The sequence below is a fragment of the Sus scrofa genome, chromosome 3 (assembly GCF_054392235.1).
Source record: "Sus scrofa isolate SSC_HxYL_T2T_F1_AM1 chromosome 3, Sscrofa_HxYL_maternal_Yorkshire_Landrace_v2.0, whole genome shotgun sequence".
Taxonomy (NCBI): domain Eukaryota; kingdom Metazoa; phylum Chordata; class Mammalia; order Artiodactyla; family Suidae; genus Sus; species Sus scrofa.
This window is the reverse complement of record NC_139385.1, coordinates 72,119,923-72,146,753: the sequence shown is the minus strand read 5'-3', so window position 1 is coordinate 72,146,753 and position 26,831 is coordinate 72,119,923. Positions and strand designations below refer to the sequence as shown.

The 26,831-nt window shown below is 41.2% G+C and overlaps 1 protein-coding gene and 1 long non-coding RNA gene across 15 annotated transcripts in view; both read left to right on the top strand.

Moving 5' to 3' along the window:
* The window catches only part of LOC146404708 (uncharacterized), a 618,617-nt gene that overhangs the window by 316,503 nt on the left and 275,283 nt on the right, over positions 1-26,831 (top strand). The window lies entirely within an intron of this gene.
* The window catches only part of DNAH6 (dynein axonemal heavy chain 6), a 255,439-nt gene that overhangs the window by 126,446 nt on the left and 102,162 nt on the right, over positions 1-26,831 (top strand). For 12 of the 13 annotated variants that reach the window (XR_014841541.1, XR_014841540.1, XR_014841539.1 and 9 more), the window contains 9 exons: positions 1,410-1,631; positions 2,404-2,551; positions 4,522-4,679; positions 6,410-6,541; positions 10,324-10,495; positions 11,237-11,383; positions 12,261-12,334; positions 14,167-14,321; positions 24,853-25,084. Coding sequence is in view for 9 of the 13 variants with exons in the window: in XM_021087308.2 (XP_020942967.2) it covers positions 1,410-1,631; positions 2,404-2,551; positions 4,522-4,679; positions 6,410-6,541; positions 10,324-10,495; positions 11,237-11,383; positions 12,261-12,334; positions 14,167-14,321; positions 24,853-25,084 (1,440 nt within the window). In the remaining 4 variants the exon portion in view is untranslated. The remainder of the gene's footprint in view (positions 1-1,409; positions 1,632-2,403; positions 2,552-4,521; positions 4,680-6,409; positions 6,542-10,323; positions 10,496-11,236; positions 11,384-12,260; positions 12,335-14,166; positions 14,322-24,852; positions 25,085-26,831) is intronic. The other variant, XR_014841543.1, reaches the window with a different exon arrangement.

Sequence of the window (26,831 nt, the reverse complement as noted above, 5' to 3'; positions counted from 1 at the left end):
TGGCCTGATAGCCAGCAGTACTAGCCAGAACTCAATGAGTGTTACGGATTTTTCCTTCTCTACTCACCTGAGTAAGGTGAGTGAATTTTTTCTTCTAATTAATTTTTTTTCAAATATGTCCTCTTCTCTTTGTCCTTATTTCATCTAGATAATCCAGGTTCTTTTCACTTTTCTTCTGGGTTGTTCAAATAGCCTATTTATTATTCCCTTGCCTTTGGCCCAGTCCTATCTAATTTACCTATACACCATTGTTTTTCAAAATTACAATCTATTAACTGGTCATTAAATCATTTGAAAGAGTCACAACTCAGTTTTTAACAATGAAATGGCCACTATCACAACTTTTGGTCAATACCGTATTGGAGATCCTAGCCAGTGCAGTAAGGCAAGATAAAGAAATAAAACAGAAACTTTTGATATGAAGAAATAAAACTGTCATTATTTGAGGGAAACATAAGTGAATATGTAGAGAATCCTAAAGCTTTTTTTTTAAATATAATAAAATATAAAATAGAGCGATAGTTGGAATAGATATTATACATATTTGAGTGTACACAAATGTGTATGAATATACCAGGTCACCATGTCAAATTAAGAGTCACTGTCAAGTAAGCTTGGAATACCACTACTGTGTATAGCTGCCAGAATGAACCTTCTGAAATGCAACCTGATCATGTCACCCACTACTTATAATTCTTCACTGAGCTCTTGCTGCACATTCTTTAATAAATGATGCTTTTCATAACTTGGCCCTGTCTGTATTTCTAGACTTATCTCTTAGAGTTCCCAACATCCATGGCACTTTCCATGGCTTCTAGACCTGTTTCCTTAGTCTGAACCCTGACATCTTCTTCCCTAACCACATCTCATCCCTTTTCTGCCCATCTGACCCCCGATTGTCCTTCAAGTCCAAGTTGAAGCATCACCTCCCCTTAGAAGCCTTCTTAAATCTCTAGCCACTACTACAATCCCCTGCAAATAGAAATGAGCCACTGCTCCTTTGTGAATGTACCACGCCCCATTAGAATCCTTATTTCTCCATCAGTATTAACCCCGCCCTGCCCATGTATATTACAAGGTCAGGCAAGGCAGAGGCTGGGTGTCATTCAGCATTTTCTTCCAGCACCAAACATAGGAATGGAGTAAGCCCTTGCATGTCAGATTAAATTGAAAATGCTTTACAATTCTAATATGGGTTTTATTATCATCAGTATATCAGTTTTTTTACTGTACTATATTACAGGATTATATTTAAAGAATTAAACTCTGATACGTAGGCAACTAATTCTCTACGAAGAAACAATAAGTACAAATCCACCCATATTCTATGACTATCTTCATTTCTGTGTGAAAATTTCCGTGGCCCTGTGTCAATTCTGTTGAAAGGGGTGTTTAATTTTATATTCTAGCTTCCCAGTTCTGGTGATCTATGGAGCATTCACATGGACTTTGACACCAAACGGCTGGACCCCTGGGAACGAATTATACCCACCTTCAAGTATAGCCGAGACATTCCTTTTTTTGAAATGCTTGTCCCCACTGCTGACACAGTGCGCTTTGGGTATCTAATGGAAAAGCTACTGGCAGTCAAGCATTCAGTTCTGTTTACCGGAATAACTGGAGTTGGCAAGGTAGGAGGCCTCCATCAAACTAGGTCCATCCAAAGTGAGGGTATGATGGGCTTAGGATGCTAAGCCCTATAAATAATACCTTGTTTCTAAGGGAGTTTCTTTTGAATTCTGATTGGTTTTTCAGGAATAATGTAAGTATGCTGAATCTATATCAACTCCACAGTTTACCACTTTCTGAATAAATCCTTGGAGTCAATAATATGTAAACCAGAGGACCCTGTGGACCAGTCTTTTGTGTTTGGGGGCTCTTGTGTTGTGTCCTGTAGAATTTCTAGGGCACAGGTTAGGGTGGAAATGGATCAAGGCAGTTTGTGTGCCCAGGGGACTATGGGTGAAGGTCAGTGTCCTTCCTGCCCATTTACTTCTCCCTGACACAGCGATGGTGTTTAGAAGTATAGAGGAAAATGCTGATTCTTTGGTCTTCTTGATTTGGGAGGAATCCAAACAGAGACTCACTGTTTCCCCTCTAAATTATTTCTAAGTTTTTAACTCTTGATAACAAATTGACTTGGCTAGTAACCCACTTGGATTTGGGTATGAAACAAAAATGAAAACTCTTGCTGAGATAGGGCTGATTAGAATATTTTTTTGGCTCTGATAAATATAAATAAATGGAATCTCTAGGGAGAGAAAGGCAGACATTTCAGTCTGGCTTTAACCTCTCTCCTTTCATCTAGTTTGTTACTCATTGTACTGGATTATTACTGATACAGATGATTGAAAGGTATTATACTAAATGCAAAATCAATTAACACGTTTTTTAAATTTAAAGTCTGTTATTGCAAAAGGACTGCTAAATAGAATTCAAGAATCAGCTGGCTATGTTCCTGTTTATTTAAATTTTTCTGCTCAAACTTCATCTGCAAGAACACAAGAGATCATTGAGTCAAAACTGGAAAGGAAAAGGAAAAATGTTCTAGGTAAGAATTATTATTGCCATTTGTCTCACACGAATTATTTATTGAGCTAATCAGTCACAAAAACAGTGCATGTGAAATTACAATTAGATGTTTTCTTTGCTGGATTTATGTAAAGTTAATTCTGTTAATGGTAGTCTTTCCTGTGCTGTATAGCTAAATGTCTTACTGTTAGCAAACCAGTAGTTTATTTCTATCATCATCTTCAACTCAGAACATCCTCAGTCTCTTGTCTCTTCAAGGCTCTCGCTCTCTCCATTGATGCTCTGCTTTCAAACTACATTGCTTTCCCTTTATTTAAAATAAAGAGGAGTTTCCTGGTGGCTCAGTGGGTTAAGGATCCAGCTTTGTCACTGCTGTGGCTGGTTCAGGTTACTGCTGTGGCAAGGGTTGGATCCCTAGCCTAGGAACTTCCACATGCCATGGGCATGGCCACAATTAATTAATTAATTCATTAAAATAAAAAATAAACCTCCTTATATCTGGTACATTGGGTTATCTGAACTCAGTAAGGAATAAGCAGGTGTTTCCTTCACTCAGCTCTGTCGGCCAGGCTGTGTGGAATCTCCCTCCCCCTTCCTTGGTAACGTATAGATAAATAGCTGAGCTCTCTGGTCACTTCCCATTATTTTGAGCCTGATCCCATGTAAAGCTTCGATCCTATTCCCAGTTTAGAGCTCTTCCTTTCCTCTCTTGTAAGCCAGCTTTGTGGCTGGAGGTGCTGGAGGTGGAGAGGGGCATGGGTGTGCTTTTGCTCTTTCCATGCCACCCCCGCCCCCAGGAGGCTCTACTGTAGCAAGATGGGATGAGAAAGGAAGGACAAGGATCTCCCTAACTGAAGTTTAGATGAGCCTCTATGTGGATTGCCCCTGCTTCTCTGCTGGCCTGCTGGCTGTCCACACTCTGTGCCGCAGGCTCTCTGATGGACTCGCGAAAGAATTGTGCACAGGACAAGCATTGGCCTCCCCATTGGAAGGTTTCCTGATGTTGGAAATCAGGGTCTCAGCCCCGACTCTGTCCCCCAGCCTCTTACTTCTGGGGTCCACCTGCCCAGCCCACTGCCCTCCTGGATAGAGTACTGGGCAGAGCTCAATCTCAGCTGCCTCCTCCCAGGTTGCTCCTCATCTCATGGGCCCTGTCACACCAGCTGCTTGACTAGCCCCTCTCTGTTCCCCTTTTCCTGCTCAGGTAGATGCAGGGCAATGAGTGCCAGTCTTTCTGGTGGGAGCCCCAAATTTTTGAGAATGAGACCCATATTTTTAGGAATGATTCTCTTAGAGCCCCTCCCCATACCATGACCTGCTAAAAGCCCAGAAGATGAGGTAGGGCACCAAGTGTGCCTCATTCTCTTTGGAATTGTCAAGTGCCAGATGCCAGCATGGGTGGAGTCCCATCCTCAGCCTAAGTTGTTCTCTTGTCTCTGTTATCCCTCTTTTTTTCTGAATGTACATATCGATTGTCTTTAAGTTAAATATGGCATTGTACAGCTCCACTGCACCAGATGTCCCTTTGATACAATAGGATGCTTTTGACTCTCCAGCCCTGTTTTGGTGGGATGGTGTTCATGTAAGGAAACTTTGGGGATTCTTCCCAAAAAGTGAAAAAGAAAGGACCTTCCTCACCCCATGCCCAAGCCACTCGGTTGGTGAAGGCAGTGGGAGCAGCTGGGCTTGAGGGAGGTCAAATGCCAGCTGAGGAGCGGGCATCCTCCTGCACCACAGAGTGAGGGTGAGGGACCAGCTGACTAGGCAGGCATCCTGCCCAGGTCCACAGCTCCCTGCAGGGGCCTGGCCGGGGCCATGGAGTGGTCTCTCCTCCTCGAGGCAGGACTCTGCTGGGACCCTTCTCAGTCTGTAGAGAACTGAGCTCATTATGACCTCTCTGGGGTTCACTGAGTCCGAAGCCTTACCTCAGCTTTATCTTACACTCATCAAGGGCAAATTGTAGTTCTTAAATTCATTTTATTTCCTCAGGGGCACCAGGACATAAGCGAGTTGTGATTTTTGTTGATGATTTAAACATGCCCAGACTGGACCGCTACGGCTCTCAGCCGCCCATCGAATTACTTCGGCAGTATCAGGATTTTGGTGGATTTTATGACAGAAACAAACTCTTTTGGAAAGACATACAGGTTACTTTAGGTTTTAAATTATATCGCCTCTTTCAATGTATATGGCAAGGAAATATGGTGTATTCATTTGCTAGGCTGCCATGGCAAACTACCACAGACAGGATGACTCAAACTATAGAAATTTGTTTTCTCACAATTCTAGAAGCTGGAAGTCCAAGATCAGGATGTCTATAGGTTTGGTTTATTCTGAGGCCTCTCTCCTTGGCTCACAGATGGCTGTATTCTCCCTATGTTTTCTCATTTATTGCCTCTGTATCCATCTGTGTCCACATGTGTAACTCAGTTCATGCAGTCGTATTGGGTTATTGCCATGTTTGATTCCTGAAATCCAGACAAGTGAGACAGTCCCAGCCTTCTGGAGGGCTTGGCTTTGGAGGATGGATGAACATGTGTTTATAACGCAGGGTGAGGAGTTCCCATGGTGGCTCAGTGGTAACAAAGCCAAATAGTATCCATGAGGACGTGGGTTTGATCCCTGGCCTCAGTCAGCGGGTTAGGATCCAGCGTTGCCGTGAGCTGCCAATAAGGTCTCAGATGTGGCTCAGGTCCCTCATTGCTGTGGCTGTGGTGTAGGCCGGCAGCTGCAGCTCCAATTCGACCGCTAGCCTGGGAACCTTCATATGCCGCAGGTGTGGCCTTAAAAAAAAAAATTGTAATAATAATGCAGGGTGAGAAGTGGAGAGAGATGGAGGGAGGTGGGGGTGGGCACCAGGCTGATGGTGCGAGAATGCGAGAATCTTCCCCAGAAGAGGTGATGTCAGAACAGGAGCGTGCAGGCAGCACAGGGCAAAGCAAGGAAAGGGAGGTATTCACATCTCAAAGCGAGTCACGTGGAACCCCATGAGGGTGTGCAGTGGGAGCACCAAAGCAGCAGCAGCAGGAAATGCAGAGGTCAGCCCGCCCCAGGGGCCACGATGAGGAATGTGGATCTATCCTCTAAGTGATGGAGAGCCTCCGAAGGCTGTAGAAAGATCCCCTTGGCTGCAGGGGCGGTGTGGACTAGAAAGGAGGCAAGACCAGACACAACTGCTATGTGATGTATTAACCAGTTGAAAATGTTAGCACCAGAGGCTCACAGGAACCTAACTCTGTATTTCCCCCTAGGAGCAGTGACTCAAAGAGCTATTAATTCAGTGTTCTTGGCTATTTTATAGAACATAACTACCTCGCATATAAGAATTAACTATACTTAGTATTTGTTGAATGACTATATTTTAACCTTCAATACAAATTCTTACAATTTATTTTTTGGCCACACCCATGGCATTTGAAAGTTCCCAGACATCTAAAGGAAGCTGAGCTTCATCTGTGACCTATGCCACAGTTATGGCAATGCCGGATCTGGATGGAAGCAGTAACACCACAGAGACAAGCCAGATCCTTAACCCACTGCACCACAGTGTGAACTTCAAACCCTTACAATTTTTTAAAATTTAATTTTTACATAAGCGTGTTTGTATAAGGTAGACGAGTTAGCTGAGTGACCTTGGGCAACTTGCTTGACCATCTGGGGCCTTGAATTTTTTTCTTCTATGACGTGGAGGTATCAACAGCGATCTCTTGAGGAGGTTGTAAGGATTAAGTCAGATAATGTGTAGGGAGATATAACACAGTGTTGTCCTGTGTGTGGCAGGGCCTCCTAAAACGCTGGTTCTGAGTCCTGCCACTGGGGTGGGCAGAGTCCATGTCCTTCTCTGCTGGGTGACCCAAGTGGATTTCTCTCCACTTAGGATGTAACGATCCTATCAGCGTGTGCACCCCCGGGCGGTGGCCGCAACCCCGTGACCCCCCGCTTCATCCGACACTTCAGCATGCTGTGCCTGCCGATGCCCTCGGAGCACAGTCTGAAACAGATTTTTCAGGTGAGTGTGGATTTAAACTTGGGCAAGAGGGGAAAAAGAAAACGTATTTGTCTCAAGATTCCCACAATCAGAACAGTCTATTGTGTTTCTCGGGAACCCATCCATCCTTTCCCAAGCAGAAACCGAGTAATTGCAGGGGCATCTAGGCAGTAGCTGATTGGCATTGGCATCACGGCTGACAGGCACTTGTGCCTGTGGTCTCAGAGGCAGTTTTAGGAAAACAGAAAGATTGTCAGAACGCTGCTCCTGCCTCTAAGGAAGACTGTATCTCCAGCCCTTTACTCTCAGCAGATCTCATCCCTACCCAGCCCCTTGCCTCCGTGCTCATCTCCTCCCTGACTGCCACATCAGTGTCCCCTGGCCCACCAAACGCCACCTGCCCATAACCCCTATAGCCCAGCAAACACCAGCACTCAACACACCTAACCCAGAGTTCGTCACCGCTGCTGCCACCACCACTCCCAACCAAAACAGGCACCCCTATTTCTTCCACCTGTATAGGCTTCCCATGGGGCCACTTTATCATCCTTTCAGTGGGGGAAATAACTGTGTCAGCCAGAGTAAGGGCTCAGCAGAAGTGTTCAGTAAGTGTGAGGCATTATTCTGAATAAAACCATAAGAGCACATGAAGCAGCGTGACCAGAGCAGGCATGTCCTAACCAGCCAGCAAAGACGCTCAGAGGAGACAGGCTGAGCTGAGTCCTGGAGAATGGAAACTGACAGAGAGAAAGAGATACACGGCCGATTGCCACCACAGAGGCAGGACATGGTGATGTGGGTGTCCAGGTAGGATAAGCAGGTGGCTGGTCTGGAGGAGCTGACTTTGGGGGCCATCACCCCAGAGCCAAAGAGGGCCAGTGAAGTGAGCCTCTGCACTGACCCGTGTCAGCCTCGCCTTCCAACATGGCCCTCATAGAGGAGAGAAAGGACCAGAAACCACATGTACACCACAGTCAGTACATGGAAAGCGGTTTTCGTATTTCAATAACTAACATCCACAGAAAATTATGTTTAATAAAGTTGAAGTAATTCCCATAAGCCCTTTAAGATCTAATGCCAAAAGGATATATAAGAACTGCTGTAGGGAGTTCCCACTGTGGCGCAGGAGGTTAAGTATCAGCATTGTCTCTGGGTGGCATGGGTTCAATCCCCAGCCCAGCGCAGTGGGTTAAAGGATCCAGCATTGCCACCACTGCAGCCTAGGTCACAGGTGTGGCTTGGATTCATTCCCTGGCCCAGAAACTTCCATATGCTATGGGTGCAGCCATTAAAAACAAACAAACAAAAAGCACAACAACAACAAAAAAACCTGCCACATTTAGATAGTTCTGTTTTTAGCCTTTTGAGGAACCTCACACCAGGAATTCTATAGGAATTCTGGCTCTATCTTGTATGCATATTCTTACTAGAATCTTTTCAAATTTGCCAAATACATCATGTAAGCCAGACTTTTATATAGAATACCAGGTTATGCTCCTCAGTAAACTCTTTAATAATATGCTAATCTTAATTTATGAATATCAGTTTAGTAACCCTTCATTCATTCATTAAAGAAATATTTGTGGGGCATCTACAATGTTCCAGACAGTGGTGAATCATTTTAAATAAAACAGATGCCACCCTTGTCCTCATGGAGCTTGTACCATAGAGACAGATGATAAACAGATAATAAATATATATATATATATAACTATAAATATTACTATGTACATAACTATTTGTTCCCATATAACTATTTGTATATATTATATATATAAAATATTTGTATTAGTATATGTGTGATGGAGAATAAACAGTCTGGGATTTTTTCATTTTATATATATATATATAAATTTTTCTATTTTATAGGTATTGGGATGGTCCTACTCAAAATGAGGCCCATAAAGGAGAATGTTAAATTCATGTTGGGGACCCAGGAGGACAATGCCTCAAAGAGATAGTCCTCATGAGCTGCTCTTAAAAATAATGTTCAACAGGAGGCTAACTGAAAACAAATACTTTGGTTTATTTCAAAATATGTCACATCTGAGCCCCAAGTCTAAAATCACAAGGACTGACTTGAAAGTACTGATATGCATTCTGGTGGCTTCTCCCAAGAATAAATCTATGGCTATGGGAACTTATCTATTTAAAAATCTGTAATGATTTTCCCAAGCAAGAAGGGGTAGAAGGCTAACTAATCAATGTGTACATTCAAACTGTGGCAAGTTGTATGAGAGAGGCTGATGGAAGGACTTATCATACAAAGACTGGATAGTCAGGGAAGGTCTCTCTCAACATGTGATGTCCAGCACGAAGGATGAGAACGTGTGTGTGAAGCAGCCATATGGGAATGGGTCCTGGGAGAGGGAGCAGCACTGCTGAGACCCTGATGCAGGAGAGCATGGACATGGGTGGTGAGGCCAGGGAGGGAGGGTAAGGAGAGGAGGCTGGATGGGCAGATCCTCTGGGTGGGGGTTGGGACAGGGTCTGGTTTCCATGATTAAAGGTGACAGGAGGGAGACGATTGTGGAAATGGAGAGGCCAGCGAGTGAAGGAGGGAGTGAAGAATGAAAAAGAGTAGGGGTAACGTCAGGGGGAACAGAAGGAAGCAGACAGATTCAAGAAAAGTATTCTCTGCTGTGGCGCAGTGAGTTAATGATCCAGCTTGTCTCTGTGGCCGCACTAGTTCAATCCCCGGGCCCATGGGCTAAAAATCTGGCATTGCCACAGCTGCACTCAGATTCCATCCCTGGTCCGGGAACTTTCCTATGTCGCCAGTGCAGCTGAAAAAGAAAGAAAAATATTCAAGATTGACTATGGGGGACAGAGAAAGGCAGATGTCCCAAGAGGCTCCGAGTTCCTGATCTGAGTTGGGGGTGGGGCCACATCCTAAGGTGGGGAAGCTGAAGGCTGGGGAGTTTGTAGTTACCAGTAAATTGCACTCCATATATGAAGATGCAAGGCTATGGAGGTGTTGGTCATTCGCCCTTGAAAATCAGAGAGCGGACTTCAGCTCGTTTCCAGATACATTTGAGCACTCCAAGGAGACCCTCTGGAACCGCAGAGGGCAGAGGATGAAATTACTTGAGGTGGGTTCATGGTAAGTTCACTAGTCAGCTGTGACTGCTGCTCAGACGTCACCAGACAATCACAGAAGGCAGGAGTGAGAACATATGAAAAGAAGAGGGTTTGGGAGAGTTTTTGTTTGTTTTTATTAAAGCATAATTGATTTACAATATTATGGTAGTTTCTGGTGTATACCAAAATGATTCAGTTGTATATCATTCCTTTTCATCTTTTTTTTTTTTTTTTCCCTTTTCTTGGGCCACACTCGCAAGCATATGGAGGTTCCCAGGCTAGGGATCTAATCGGAGCTGTAGCCCCCGGCCTACACCACAGCCACAGCAATGCTGGATCCTTAACCCACTGCTCAAGGCCAGGGATCGAACCCGCAACCTCATGGTTCCTAGTCGGATTCGTTAACCACTGAGCCACGACAGGAACTCCCTCATCTTATTATCCATTATGGTTTGTCACAGGATACTGAGTATGGTTTCCTGTACTCTATAGTAGGACCTTGTTGTTTATCTAATTTATATACAGTAGTTTGTATCTGCTAATCCCAAACACCTAATTTATCCCTCCCCCAGAGAAAAAGAGTTTTAATATTCATGGGTCCTTGCTTTGGAGTTTGGTTTTCTACTTATTATTTTTTAAAGTGTCATCAGATCTGGAGTATTTAAAGATAAATTTTGGTTAAAAAAAAATCTAATCCTCTCGTATTATATTTCTGGTTCTAGGCCATCTTAAATGGCTTCCTGAATGATTTTACACCAGCTGTAAAGCAAACTGCATCCAACATTGTGGAAGCCTCAGTTGAGATCTATAACAGGATGAGCATTGATCTTTTGCCAACACCGGCCAAGTCTCATTACGTCTTTAACCTGAGGGATCTATCCAAATGTGTGCAAGGTAGTGGATGAGCCCCTGCTTTCTGGCTTGCACCCTCCTTCCATTTTCGTTGACCCCCAGATCTCTCAGTAGAAGTGTAAGTGTTTGGGTATCTTAGACTTGCCTGGAAATCCCATTACACATCCTTGTTCAAGTTACCCTCCTCCCCCACCCCAGGCTGACTATTTCACAGCTCCCCTCTAACCACCCTCCCATTTCTCACTCCCAGCTGGTGCCCTGGCTTCTTTTTCACTGAAGAAAATAGAAGCAATAAAACCAGAAGGTCCTCCTCTTCCAAATCTCCCAGACAACCTGCAGCTGCCTTCCCTCCTACTGCCTCCCCCCACCCCACACACTCCATCATGTGTCAGTGGTCCCCCTGGTACCCAACCCCCTCCTACTCCTGCCTACTCAAGGATTGTGCTCTTATAGTTCCCTCTTCTATATTGTCAATGCTTCCTCTTCTATCAGATCATTCCTAACAGCATAAAAATCTGCTATAATATCTCCCATCTTAAAAGCAATTCTCTTTTTGCCTCATGACCCCCTTCTGCTACTCTCCCCATTTTCACTGATAATGTGCCCCAGTTTTGCTTTTAGAAAATGAGGTCACATTATTATATAAGTATATTCACTGGGGAACCATCCATTTCAGGCCGTGTGGGGATACAATTGGACTTAAGGGTGTTCTAATTAATTGAACTATTACTAGATATTCCACAAATAGAGAATTTTTCTTTTTTCCTATCCTTAAAAAAACAGGTATCCTCCAATGTGATCCAGGAACAATAAGAGAAGAAATACAGATATTTAGACTCTTTTGCCATGAATGTCAAAGAGTTTTCCATGACCGTTTGATTAATAACGAAGACAAGCACTATTTCCATGCTATTTTGACAGAAATGGCCAGTAAATATCAATCTTTATTAATCTTTATTTAGCTGTTCTTTTCTAATTTAGTAGAAAAGAAGTTTGATTTCTAATCCTAGCCATTAGACCATGAGGGAGATGCAATTTGGTTTCCAAAATGAGCGAAATGAATTGTAATCATTCATGGGTAAAAGTTTTTTCTTTGATGACCCAAATATATAAAAATATATGAAATACTACAAAAAATCATTTCATTAGAATTCAAGGAAGGTCAATATTCTTAGTTTGTATATAATTTTAAGTAGAGGAAAGAAAGTAGAAAAATAGCATTTTGTCTGATAACAAGCAAAGATATTTCTAAAGTACTTATTTATCAATATGCATTTGATTATTATTTAGTTAAATGTCTATTAATGTTAAATATTCTTAGGGGGGTTTTTTTGGTGGTTTTTTTTTTTTTGGCTTTTTGGCTTTTCAAGGCTGCACCTGTGGCATATGGAGGTTCCCAGGCTAGGGGTCTAATCGGAGCTGCAGCCGCTGGTCTACACCACAGCCACAGCAAAATATGGGATCTGAGCTGCATCTGCGACCTACACCACAGCTCATGGCAACACTGGATCCTCAACCCACTGAGTGAGGCCAGGGATCAAACCCTCAATCTCATGGTTCCCAGTTGGATTCGTTTCCACTGTGCCATGACAGGAACTCCAATAATAAATATTCTTAATCTTAAATCTGATAGATTATCAACCAAACTAAAATGGTATGGTATTAACATGGCTTTCTCTCAGTTTCATGTGTACTAATTAGGCTTCTAAGTAAAATAACTGCTGTTATTATTCTGTATATCTTATTAATATCCTGCATTCAAGCTTATCACTACACTAAAAATTGATTTTTTTTTTTTTTTGACTAGACAAGCATTTTGGAATTGCAATAGGCCTGGAATATTTTTTGACTAGGCCCATCATATTTGGAGATTTCATTAAGGTAAGTATGTTGTATTGATTTGGGTACATTTGAAGATTATAAAGTATTTACTGTTTTCTAGTTCAAGTACATAATCTGCAGGAGCCTTGCCCTTGTAAAGATTAAAGATCAAGACCAGAGGTCAGCAAACGATGGCCCATGATTGAATCCATGCACCGCTCATTTTTGTAAATAAAGTTCTATAGGGACTCAACCACCACCCATTTGACTGTGTCGTATTATATGGTTGCTTTCTAATCACCAGAGTGATCAGGCAGAGTGGAGTAGTAGCAACAGAAACTATATGACCTGAAGAGCCTGAAATATTTACTATAATGCCCTTTAGAGAAAAAAGTTGCTGACTTCTGATCTAGTTACATTCATTTTGATAATAGTTTCAACCAGAGACCCATCAGGTATTCAATTTGGAAGGAAGCAGAGAGGTTTAGTCTCTTAACTCAGGACTAGAATCCCCTGACTAGAAACCATGTAGCACTTCAGCCTCTGCTGAGATATTTCCAGTGATGGGAGGCCAGTTAATTAGCAGTGCTGCCTTCTTCATTCCAGGGTAGCTCTAATTAGTGGCAAAATTTTCCTTGTATTAAGTTCCTCAGGTCTGTCCCCCCAATAACATCTATACTTAGGCCCTAGTTTTACCTTCCAGACCTACCTAGAATAGACTTATTCTAGATGAATAACCTTATTCTAGGTTAAAAGACTTCCATCTAACCATCCTACCTATGTTACATATAGCCATCTTGTTTTTACCAAGTTGACTCTTATTTGGGTGTAGCATTCCTAATGTCTCTGAGAGGGCATGGTCCACGGCTGTTTCGTTCACCCTAAATGCCCCGTTTCCTGCACAGAAGTTAAGAACAGACCCTCAGTCAATCCTGTTTGAACACATGAATGGACTTTATATTATGCATGTGCAATACCTCCCTTTTCTGGTAACCCCTGACAACTGAAAAAAGAAAAAAGGTAAACAGTTTATTTATATGAAATATATCTACTTAAATATATTCTTAAAAGCAAAGTTCAAAGTTTGTTTTCAGATGGTGAGCATATATCCTGGGGCGCGGGAACGACTTGGCCACACCCATGTCCTAGGGAAGTTCCCAGGTCAGGAATCAAAGCTGTATCAAAGCAGTGACTGGAGCTGAATCCTTAACCCACTGTGCCGCAAGAGAACTATTAGTGTGTTTCTAATAATATTATCAAATGGGGGAAGGAAGCAAAAAGAACAAGCAAAAATGGACTCTTATTCCATTGCCTGTGTGTATTTTAATTAACAGTTTTAAAAGAAGATGTCCCGAGGCAGTTGTTATGGCACAGACAAGGCATTATCAATAGGTCCAAATAGGGACTCAGTTCCCTACAGTTTATACCAAATATCATTCTCAATTATTTGTTTAATTAAATGATTGCTGTGTAAAAACTGCAGATAGTCCTGGCATGATTTTTGTATAACCATCACAGTCTGCCATACATAATTTTCAGCCATTTCATTTTTCTATCAACAGCCTAAGAGCAAAAGTATGGAACCAGAGTAAGTTAAAGTGAGAAAAATTTAAAAACTATTTCTGAGCTTCTGTGTGAATTTTATTGCAAAGATTATTGAAATCCCAGTGTACTGCTTAAAGAGGTTGAATTAAATAGACTTTTCAGTTAGCCATGAAAATCTGAGTTGCTTTAATCCCATCTCCTTCATTTTAATGCCCTGCTAACATATGTAAGCAAATGATTACATAGAAATGTAGATAAAATAATGTTCCCTCCTAAGGTTATGTATATTATATATATATTTATATATCAGAATTGATCCAACTTGGTTCTTCTCCAAAAAATCATAGTTTGGAGCAGATAAGGCTGATCGGATTTATGATGACATGCCTGATATGGAGAAAATCGCAAATGTTCTACAGGACTATCTTGATGATTATAACCTTATAAACCCTAAAGAAGTAAAGCTGGTGTTCTTCCAGGATGCTATAGAACATGTTTCAAGGTATAGTGCCGTAAAGTGTCTGATAATACATTGATCTAATTTCTTTATATTGATGGTAAAGATTAAGTTGTGCAGAATTCTTTAAACAGATTGCTAGATGGACAAAGGTCTATTAGCAAATCTTGCTATAATTTGAAAGGGTTTTTTGATACATTAAATATATGGCATGGATTTTCTATGGAATCTTTTTTTTTTGTGCTAAATATTAGCAATTTGCTTTTGTTTTTGAAAATGTCCTATCTCATTACAAAAAAAAAAAAATCTAAGGTAGTTTCAGAGATGTATAGTATAACCAGGCTGATCCACATACATGCCTGAAGAGATAGAGGGTTCAAGCTTATAGCAAAACAAGTTGAATGCAAGGATTAGAGATTCCATCTGCTCATGGGTCTGACTCATACATCGCAAGTGTCCCTTGTGGGTCCTCCCTGACACCTAGGTATCCTGCCTGAAGATCTGCAGTCCTTGGGCACACACAGCTTTTTGAAGTGGCTCGTGTCCTGTTGAATAATTCTTAAATTGTTACAATGTGTTAAAATAACCCTCCAAGAGTAAGTCAGAAGCTGCCTCTGTGACTTCTGTGCTTGTTTCATCCTGTGGAGCAGTAGTGATAATAATGGCACTGACTGTGAACATAAACCGTGATGTGAAGTATCTCATTTAACTCTTAACATCTCTCTATGGCTCAGGGTCATAATCTCTATAAGGGTCAGAGAATGTTCCAGTGAGTGCCCTCTCACCACATAATAAACGCTATACTCTGGAGCTTCATTTTTTTCATTATCTCTCATGCTCCCAGCCATTCTCTCTGTCTGGGTCTCTCACTCACTTGCACCTGGCCCACCTCTGCTTCCCTGTGGATTCCACTGTCTCTCCAGCAAGGCAGCATCAGAGTGTTGGAGCTCAAGGCTCCAAAGGCTTGTGCTGCCGAGACCAGCTCAGCAGGATGGGGCTGAAGAACGGGTGCTGTGAAACTTAAGGAAAAAAGTTAACATAAAACAAGACACAGAGACATTTATCTTAAGTAAAGGTGGGAACTGGGGGACTCAAGGTCTCAGGGACCAAGAGCACCACCTTAAGAAACCACACTGCTTTTATTGTGCTCTTTAGGTGAGATCAAGTGAGGAGGGGCTATGGGTGGAGGATATAGGTTTTTTTTTTTTTTTTTTAAGTTATTTTAAAAGTCACATAGCCGGTTGCTGATTAAGCTTTTACTCCGATGTTTAGATGTTTAGGCATTTAACAATCATTAGCATTTGAGGAAGCTTGGCGTCAGCTATCTATGCATAGCATCTAGAGAATCACCATTGTGCTTCTGCAGAGGGCATGCCTATCTGCAGCAACCCTGCATGCCTGGTTTGCACCTCAGTTCTCCTTGCTAATGCACATCCTGCTAATGACCCCTCATAAACTCCTTGGGGCCATGAGGCTCCTCTTTTATTCTTAAGCGGACATAGCATGCTGTGCAAAGGCGTGCCAATCTGCACAGGTCCTGCGTGCCTAGACCAACGCATTAAGTCCTCATTCAGCTAACCCTATGGATAACTTATGCCTTTAGGTCTTTGTGCTTGAGCTTAAGTCATTTACCAGCACTGCGACTGATTTCCAGGCAGGAAGATGGGGTAAAGTAAAGCAGGACAAGATGGAGTTTTCAGCAAAGAGGCTAAGAAAATACTGTAGAAACATGTCTCGTGACATTGTGCCTTTGGAGAGAGAGAGAGAGCCAGACAGAAGCCAAATGTCCTTTCACAATGTAGTCTTAGAAGTCACTCGGCATCACATATACCATCCTCTGTCAGTCAAAGGCATTACACAGGCCCACCCAGATTCCCAAGACGGGATCAGAGACTGTTATCTCTTGATAGAGTCAAAGAGCAAGCAGGACCAGAAGTGTTTTTGTAGCCATTTTTGGACAACACCTGTCCCACAAAGAGATGAGGGGAATTGTCCCAAGCCCTCTAGCTCATGAGTGCTTTGATTCTAACTCTGCTGCAGATGCCTGCCCCCAAAATGGATCCCCTCTTTTTTACAACAGCCCTCCAAATGTTTGAAAATCATTACCAAGCTCCTCTCAGCTTTCCCTTCTCCAGGCTTGATTATCCCAGATCTTTCACTATCGTCTGTTAAGATTTATTTCCAGCCTTCAATGTACTGATCATTTTTCAGTGTTTCACTTAAAATGTGGTACCCAGATTTGATATAGTTTTCTGTGGAATAAGCAATGCAAAATGAGTGTGAGGGCAGGATTTCCCATGGCCCACCACCATGGCAAGATATTAACTGCTTTGTTTTCTTTGTCAACTACATCTTAACATTGGATCTCATTAAGACTGACAGATCTCCTGGATTTTCTTCCATAACCATAAGCGCACCAAGTCTTTCACCCTTCCTATACCTCTGCTATTTAATTAGCTCTAATTCAAGGATTTATGTCCCTCACAGCTCAAATGTCATAACATACAATGGTTCGTCATTGGGTTGTCAAGATACCACTTGCCTGCCATCTGTCCCCCTGCAAACATACCCACATGCTATGTCCTAACAACTTTTATTCCCATGGATCAGACAGGCCCTAAGCCTGAAAAGGGACAAAAAAAAATAACAGCAGAACTCTGGTCTAAGAAACTTCCTGAAGAATAGACCAGACCAGACGATAGGCAAAGTCAGTTTAATTGTATTTATAATCTTTCTTTTGTGAGAGGGAATCACCAGACTACTCAAGGTTTGCGTAAAATATTACAGAAGGAAATTACAAACCATTTGCAGAATGAGGGAAACTTGGTTTTCAAATGCACGAAGAACCACCTTGTGAATAACGATGTAGACGTGTCCTTTTTTTTTTTTTCCTAGAGAGGATCAATAGTTAGGCATTAGAAGAAACAAATTTCTCCTTGTAAGAGCTTTCAACCACCTACTGCTGATGAGCAACGAAATGGATTTCATTATGAACATGAGTTATTGGGCTAAATATTTAGTAATTTAGCAGATACTACATTTCCTTTTGTTAACATTCTAATTTTTTTGTTTGCATAGGATAACTGGATGAAAGCCTTCCTAACTCAGAAAAAAATTAAAAATTTACTTTAGAACCTGGGCTTTCTAAGGGCAGTTTATACCAGGCCTTACCTATTATATGCCCCTAAAGTCGTCACCACGCTTCAGGAATGGTGGAACAAATTTCTCTGTTAAAATATAGGCCAGTCTTTAGGGAACCATCTCTTGCCTACTACAGTAGAGAAAAAGGTAGTTTGGAGGATTTTGAATGGAAGAAGTTTTTTATCCATTGATATGTAAGTTGACAGAAAAAAAATGACAGTGGCAAATAGAATGGACAAGTCATTTGTTTCCAATAATCTCAGGTGGATATAAGAAATTACCATAACGTAAATGAAGCAAGGAAAGAGTAACATTTAAAGTTCAAGATGTTTATAATATTCAGTATCTCATCCACTGTAGCAGCCTTGTGTGTTACGGGAAAAAATACCAAAACATTATTACATCTCTACTCAGCCCTCAATTTTATTCTCTTGGAGGTAGCTGAAGAGAAATAACCAAACAGATGATATGATGTCTTCTGTTAGATGTACATTATGATAGAGACATAGCCGTGGAAATGGTACCTGCGGGTCTTATTTGCTCTAGGGGAGGAGTTAACAAAGGATCTATTGACTGGGAAAAAAGTGCAATGTGAGCGTTGTATGTTTTACTGGGAGAAAATGAGGACCATAGCCCAGTAGACATCCTCTCGGATAACTCCAGAGAACTGCTCTGAAGAGGCAGGGGAGGTCAGTATATAGACATATACACGATTTTAGTGAAGGGGAAATAAATGCAAGCACACACGTGGGCAGAAGGTTACTGCTAGTCTCAAGGAGCAGATGTCTCCAGAAATGATTTTAGTGCTTTTCTAGATAGAAGAGAAAATGAGCTCACAAAATCTTCTGAAAACATCTCACCACGTGAAGACCTGTTCTGCCAGTTTTGCCCCAGAGCACAGAGTGCCTCACTCCTGATTTCCACCCTGAGCTCCTGTCAGTGTGTGTTGAAGGTCAGTGACCACAGTGGCTAATGACTTCATTCTTTTAGAACCAGAGAGCAAGCAAGTTTTTCTTTAGGAGATCCTAGGGAAAGGAGCCACAACCCTCTTTGTCAAGGACCAGTAATAGAAATATTGTAGGCTCTGCAGCAGTCAGTCAACTGTCACAACTACAACTCTGCCATTGTAATGCAAAAGTAGCCACCATCACTCTGTGAATGAAGGAGCATGGCTGTGTTCCAACAAATTTTTTTTTTCCCCACTGTACAGCATGGGGACCAAGTTACTCTTACATGTATACATTTTTTTCCCCACCCTTTGTTCTGTTGCAATATAGATATCTAGACATAGTTCTTGATGCTACTCAGCAGGATCTCCATGTAAATCCATTCCAAGTTGTATCTGATAACCCCAATCTCCTGATCCCTCCCACTCCCTCCCTCTCCCATAAGGCAGCCACAAGGACTCTATTCTCCAAGCCCATGATTTTCTTTTCTGTGGAAAGGTTCATTTGTGCTGGATATTAGATTCCAGATATCATATGGTATTTGTCTTTGTCTTTCTGGCTCATTTCACTCAGTATGAGAGTCTCTAGTTCCATCCATGTTGCTGAAAATGGCATTATGTCATTCTTTTTTATGGATGAGTAGTATTCCACTGTGTATATATACCACCTCTTCTGAATCCAATCATCTGTTGATGGACATTTGGGTTATTTCCATGTCCTGGCTATTGTGAATAGTGCTGCAATGAACATGCGGGTGCATGTGTCTCTTTTAAGTAGAGTTTTGTCTGGATAGATGCCCAAGAGTGGGATTGCGGGGTCATATGGAAGTTCTATGTATAGATTTGTAAGGTATCTCCAAACTGTTCTCCATAGTGGCTGTACATTTTACGTTCCCACCAACAGTGCAGGAGAGTTCCCTTTTCTCCACAGCCCCTCCAGCACTTGTTATTTGTGGACTTACTAATGATGGCCATTCTGACTGGTGTGAGGTGGTATCTCATGGTAGTTTTGACCTGCATTTCTCTTATAATCAGCAATGTCGAGCATTTTTGCATGTGCTTGTTGGCCATCTGGCAAACAGTCTATTCAGGTCTTTTGCCCATTTTTCCATTAATTGATTGGCTTTTTTGCTGTTGCATTGTATAAGTTGTTTGTATATTCTAGAGATTTAGCCCTTGTCTGTTGAATCGTTTGAAACTATTTTCTCCCATTCTGTAAGTTGTCTTTTTGTTTTCTTTTGGGTTTCCTTTCCTGTGCAAAAGCTTTTCAGTTTGATGAGGTCCCATGGGTTTATTTTCGCTCTAATTTCTATTGCTTTGGGAGACTGACCTGAGAAAATATTCATGAGGTTGATGTCAGAGAGTGTTTTGCCTATGTTTTCTTCTAGGAGTTTGATGGTGTCCTATCGTATATTTAAGTCTTTCAGCCATTTGGAGTTTATTTTTGTGCATGGTGTGAGGGTGTGTTCTAGTTTCATTGCTTTGCATGCAGCTGTCCAGGTTTCCCAGCAATGCTTGCTGAATAGACTTTCTTTTTCCCATTTTATGTTCTTGCCTCCCTTGTCAAAGATTAATTGACCATAGGTGTCAGGGTTTATTTCCGGATTCTCTATTCTGTTCCATTGGTCTGTCTGTCTGTTTTGGTACCAATACCACACTGTTTTGATGACTGTGACTTTGTAGTATTTCTTGAAGTCTGGGAGAGTTATGCCTCTTGCTTGGTTTTTGTTTCTCAGGATTGCTTTGGCGATTCTGGGCCTTTTGTTGTTCCATATAAATGTTTGGATTGTTTGTTCTAGTTCTGTGAAAAATGTCCTGGGTAATTTGATAGGGATTGCATTGAATCTGTAGATTGCTTTGGGTAGCATGGCCATTTTCACAATATTGATTTTCCCAATCCAGGAACATGGAATATCTTTCCATTTCTTTACATCTTCTTTAATTTCTTTGATTAAAGTTTTATAGTTCTTGGCATATAAGTCCTTTACTTCCTTGGTCAGGTGTATTCCGAGGTATCTGATTTTGTGAGGTGCAATTTTAAAAGGTATCGTATTTTTGTATTCCTTTTCTAATATTTCATTGCTGGTATACAGAAATGCAACTGACTTCTGAATGTTAATCTTATATCCTGCTACTTTGCTGAATTTATTAATCAGTTCAAGTAGTTTTTGGGTTGAGTCCTTAGGGTTTTCTGTATATAGTATCATGTCATCTGCATACAGTGACAGTTTTATCTCTTCTCTTCCTATATGGATGCCTTTTATTTCTTTTTTTTGTCTAATTGCTGTGGCTAGGACTTCTAAAATTATGTTGAATAACAGTGGTGAGAGTAGGCATCCCTGTCTTGTTCCAGATTTGAGTGAGAAGACTTTCAGTTTTTCTCCATTAAGTATTATATTTGCTGTGGGTTTGCCATAAATGGCTTTGATCATGTTCAGAAATGTTCCCTCTATACCCACTTTGGCAAGAGTTTTGATCATGAATGGATGTTGGACTTTGTCAAATGCTTTTTCTGCAGCTATTGAGCCAATGAAATTTTATTTTTGGACACTAACATTGGAGTATCATGTGATTTTCAGATTTAAAATCTTACTCTTCTTTTTTTTTTTTTTTTGTCAACCATTTAAAAATCTAAAAATCATTCTTAGCTCATAGGCCATAAGAATTTTTTTAAAATTGGTCTGTGGTGGAGTTCCTGTATGGCACAGTGGAAATGAATCTGACTAGTAACCACGAGGTGGTGGGTTTGATCCCTGGCCTTGCTCAGTGGGTTAAGGATCCGGCATTGCTGTGGCTGTGGTGTAGGCCGGCAGCTACTGCTCTAATTTGACCCCTAGCCTGGGAACCTCCATATGCCATGGTTGCAGCCCTAAAAAGCAAAAAACAAAACAAAACAAAAAAACAAAAAAAATCAGTCTGTGGGTAGATTTTGGCCCCGGGGCCACTGTTTGCTAACAAAACAGTGTTTTCAAGGCAGTCTGGGCAGTGAAACAGCAAAACTCGCCAAAGGGACAGGAGAGGGTGTGAAGCTGCAGAGGACAAATCTGAAAGTTTGATACTTATTTTGAAAGATCCTGAATAGTGACCTAGGAGACTGTGCTTTGTCCCAGAGGAGCAAGTTCCCTGTTCTAAAATCACACAACACAGCACCTGTCCCCTGCTACCAAAGACGATGGCACGTAAAAACCACTTCACAATTCTTCTGTAACACAGTTTTTTTTTTTTTTTCTTTTCCTACTGTACAGCAAGGGGATTAAGTTATCCTTACATGTATACATTATAATTACATTTTTTCCCCACCCTTTGTTCTGTTGCAACATGAGTATCTAGACAAAGTTCTCAATGCTACTCAGCAGGATCTCCTTATAAATCTATTCTAAGTTGCTGTAACACAGTTTTTAAGGCCTCTGGAAGTTGGTTGCTTCAATAATAGATGATTTGGTGAAAGTGTACTCAATTCCAGAGATAGTTAGAATGAGAAATGCCATGTTTGTCTCCTTTTTCATAATGTAATTTTACTTATAAAAATTCATATTACCCAGATCTTTTTTAATGATAGAGCCATTGCATAAGGAAGGCATCTTTATATTTCCTGCAAAGTAGAAATACATCTATTTTGTTTTCCTTTTAAAAAAAACTGATTAGTAATTATTATTTCTAATTATATACTAAATACATTCATTACAGAAAATGTGGAAAAACATTCATAATTCCACCTTCTCATCCAGAGACAACCATTGTTAAAGTTGTGCAGTGCTTTCAAATATATTTATAAGCATATATCATGGCTTTAACAGCCAGATGATGCCATCCTAACTTCTTTTCTAACTTATTTCAATGCAACCTCTTTTTTATTTCATGGTTTCTCTCTCATGATCTGAAAGGATTCTATTTACAGCTAGCTTTAAGGTTTGTGGGTTTGTTTGTTTGTTTTTGCCTTTTTAGGGCTGCACCCATGGCATATGGAAGTTCCCAGGCTAGGGGTCAAATCAGAGCTGTAGCTGCCAGCCTACACCACAGCCACAGCAACACAGGATCCGAGCTGTGTCTGCAACATATGTCAATGCCGGATCATTAACCCACTGAATAAGGCCAGGGATCGAACCCGCATCCTCATGGATACTAGTTGGTTTTGTTACCACTGAGCCACCATGGGAACTCCAAGGTTTGTTTTTTGATATTGTTAATGTGATAACAAAACCATGAAAAGTACTAAATGTTCATCACTAGGAAACTGGTTAAATATAGTATATCTATTTCTGTATTTACTAGCATGAGAACGTCCATATGGCATTATTTAGCAAAACAATCACACAAAAAAAATGTGGTGTAGAGTTTAATTCCATTTATGTAAATACATACATACAAGTCAAGAGACATCAATTTATTTATGAAGCACCTACTATGTGCTATGTACTGTTCCCATAGAGAACAGTGTAGCACCCAGGCCCTTGTGATGGATCTTACAAGTGGTAAAGGGTTAGCAGTAGTTTTGTTTTTTTTTTTTCCTAATCAGTTACAATGACTATATATTACTTTCATAACTAAAAATAATAATAAAGCCATTATCCTTTAAAAATATGTCTTATTTTTTTCCAAATGTCAGCATAGTGAATTAAAAATAGAAAATAGATATTTTCCTATAAAAAAAAGAGAAAGAGAGACTGAAAGAAAATAAACCTGCTTTAACATTTCTCCCATGATTTATTAGTTTCTCATGATCCAATCTGAGATTTTAGATGATAATTTCTTTTTCTTTTTTTTTTGCCCCACCTGCGGCATGCAGAAGTTCCTGAGCCAGAGATCGAACCAGTTCCGCAGTTGTGATCAGAACCATAGCAGTGACAAGGAAGCTCCCTAGTGATAATTTCTTTAAAAGAATTTTTTAACATTTGCTTCTTCTTTTTAAGGAGAACGTATTCACATTACTGTTACCTTTTTATCTCAACAACAGTACACAGACTTGACCCTCATACAGACTGTTCACTTTTGCACCTACATCCATTCCCCTTTACTGAGTTTTTAAATTTTTTTCGTATCCTTCTATATACCTTCAAGAAATCTTTTAGGAAGGGTTTGCAAGTGGTTTGCTCTCTGGAAAATAACATGATAGTTTTCCTTCTGTAAACATTGCAGAATATCATCTTATAAAAGAGATGCCTGAGGACAGTCTAAAATTACTTGTCCCTTTGGGAGTAAACTATTATATCTACTTTTTAGATGCTAACAAATTTTCAGTTATGTGTGAAATATAGATCTCTATCCTGCTTTTTTTAATGGCTGCACCTTACGCACATGGAAGTTCCCAGACTAGGAGTCAAATCGAAGCTGCAGCTGAGGCCTGTACCAAAGCTTGCAACAACACTGGATCCTTAACCCACTGAGTGAGGCCAGGGATGAAACAGCATCCTCACAGAAACAACATCAGGTCCTTAACCCATTGAGCCACAATGGGAACTCCTGTTTCACTTATTGATTCACATATGTATGCACCCATATATCACCTACACTGCACACATATATTTTACCTTAGGCTTACATATCTCCTGGAAAATAGTTAGTGTTTTTCTTTTCTTCTTTGACATTCCTCCAATCCTCAGTGACTTCCTTTAATGTGTGGGTTCAGCTCTGCGGGTTTCTTCTATTATTTCAGTTCTGTCCCCTCTGGTGTCTCCCACAGGTCTGATCATGTAGTCTCTGGGATCCCATTTGTTTCTTCTAGATTTGTCCTCCTTCTCTTCCATTTTCTCTCTTCTCATTTTAGTATCATCATCTTTTTTTTTCTATGAGTACTGGGTAAATTCCTTGAGTTCGTCTTCTATGTCACCTGCTCAGTTTTTCTAGTATCCCGTTTGTGAGGCCCATTTTCCTCCGAAGTTTTCAATTTAGTAGTTAGATTTTCCATCTCTAATCAGTTTTTCCTAAACTTGGATTTTTCCCCCCTTTCTGAGCACTCACTCTAGTATCATGATTGCAAATTTTTTTTGAAAAAATTCTTATTGTTAACGTGAATCAGAAATTGTCTAAAATTTTGTTCATAGAGTAAATGCATTTTAGGTTATTCCTCTTGACCTCTCCTCTTTTCCTCTGTTCGGTGACTCTTCCACTTGCTCATCTGTAGAAATGAAAACTTGCTTGCCAATATAATGATTAAGATAAGCAGTGGCCTAGATCAGCCAGGGTTCCTGACAAAATCCCTCACAATCCTTTCAATCCCTTTGGAAAAAGGGAGAAGAGATTTTACTTTATTAAATCTACATGACCAAGACCAATGGCCTACAGGAAATGGGGGAGAGGTGAGTATAAGGCAACCAGCAGCTTTTCTCCCCACCGTGAGCCTCACACATAACATGGTCTTTCCTGTGGCCTCTGGCTCAGGGGTGACCCTCCAGCAGCCAGCCACCAGCCTTCCATACCAGGGCAGGCCCTCTGAACAGAGGCCACATCTGGACACTTGAAATAACCCTCTCCCTGCTCTGTTGCCCACAGGATTGCCCGCATGATTCGTCAGGAAAGAGGCAATGCCCTCCTCGTTGGAGTGGGAGGCACAGGAAAGCAGTCTCTTACAAGACTCGCAGCTCACATCTGTGGTTACAGATGTTTGCAGATTGAGCTGAGCCGGGGGTATAATTATGACAGTTTTCATGAAGACTTGAGGAAGCTGTACAGACTGGCTGGTGTAGAAGACAGGAATATGGTTTTCCTCTTCACGGACACCCAGGTACAAATTTAAATAGCCAAAGAGCAAGAATAAGAAAAGGACAAGTATTAAGTACAATCACGTGTGTGCTTCGAATGGTTTGTAGAATGTAGTTTGCGGACTTTTCCCTCTGATAACAGAGTTCTTGGATGGGGTAAAAGACTTTCATGGTATATTTGTACTTCTTTTACCAACTATTATTTTCCCCCTTAAAATTCTAATAAGTAAATGTGATCAGAGTTTAAAAGGGTGAGAAAGGACTTAACTTTTCTTGGACGGGGAGGACAGAGTAGAAAATGATAAACTATTTCCTTAAAGGTAAATATAAGAAAGTCAGTCCCTGGCTCAGCAGGTTAGGGATCTGGTGTTGTCATTGCTGTGGCTCAGATTGCTGCTGTGGCGTGGGTTCGATTCCTGACCTGGAAACTTCTGCATGCCATGGGTGTGGCCAGAAAAAGAAAAGTAAGTCCCTAAGTGAAATCAATTAGGGAAATATGCTTTACTCAAGAAGAGGAGAAAATAATGGCCATGTTTTGGTTACATTAACTTTAAAATTAAAATAGGATTACATCTATGTCTACACCAACCGATTTAACTGATCTTGAATTTATTCTAAAACAGGATTTTCTACATTGATTACACTTGGGTATTTTAACATTTAGGGAAAATAAAGGCTTATAACAATCAGCCAAATAAAAAAGTGATTGATCTGATGTGTAACATATTTTAAGCTTTATTTTAATTTTGAAAACACTATAAGCATGATCATATAAGTATGACCATAAAATGAGAAAAATATTTTTAACATCTGTGACACACAGAGAGCTTGTATCTGAGTATGTAAATATTTTTCGTAAATGAGAAAGGATGAGCAGCTGAGTGCATAGCCACTACCAGCCCTGGCCCCCTCCACTGCCTGCCCTGATTCTGGCGGCTGCACTTGGAGGTGCTGCTGAAGACACCAATACCCCCTGTAGCCACTGTGGACCCCCTGCAGTGCTTACCAGGGTGCACATAGTTGTCAATACCATGGACCCCCATCACCTGAGCTGAAGAGACATAACCTCCCCACAGCACATGCCCCTATATTTGTTGCCTTGCACCATTGGATCTGGGGTCACGGCGTGATCCAGCATGCCCATGTCCACAGGTGAAAGTCTTCCCTTACCAAAGTCAGCCCATGAAGCCTGGCAGAGTGATTGCTTCTTCAACTGCACAGGCACATACCTAAGTCGACTGGAATCATGAAGAATCAAAAAAACGTGACTGCACCAAAGAAGTACAGTCAACCTCCATAACTGGCCTCAGAGAAACGAAGATCCACAAATTGGCCCACAATGACTTCAAAATAATTGTTCCAAAGATGCTCAGAGAGCTACAGGAGAACGTAAACAATTTTATGATCTCAGAAAAATAATGCATGAAGAAAATGTTGGTGAGTGACATCACCAAGATGGACATACAGGTCAGTCCGGACTTCACTCCCCTTCATGAGAACAATAACAGCTATTCATGAACAAGACAGTGAGAAAATCCTAGAACACGGGGGTGGAGCTGACGCACACCCCTGCACCACAGAGACCAAGAAGGACCACATTAGAAGGGTAAGAGCAGTTGCACCCTGACCACACCGCCCTCCCCCAGGCCATGCAGCACCACGTGAAGAGTCTCCCTGAGCCTGCAGTTCCTCCAGCGGGAAGATAGAACCCAGGGTGGACATCTAGCTCCCTCAGTGTTGTAGGTCACATCATGGAAGTTTTACTCCAGT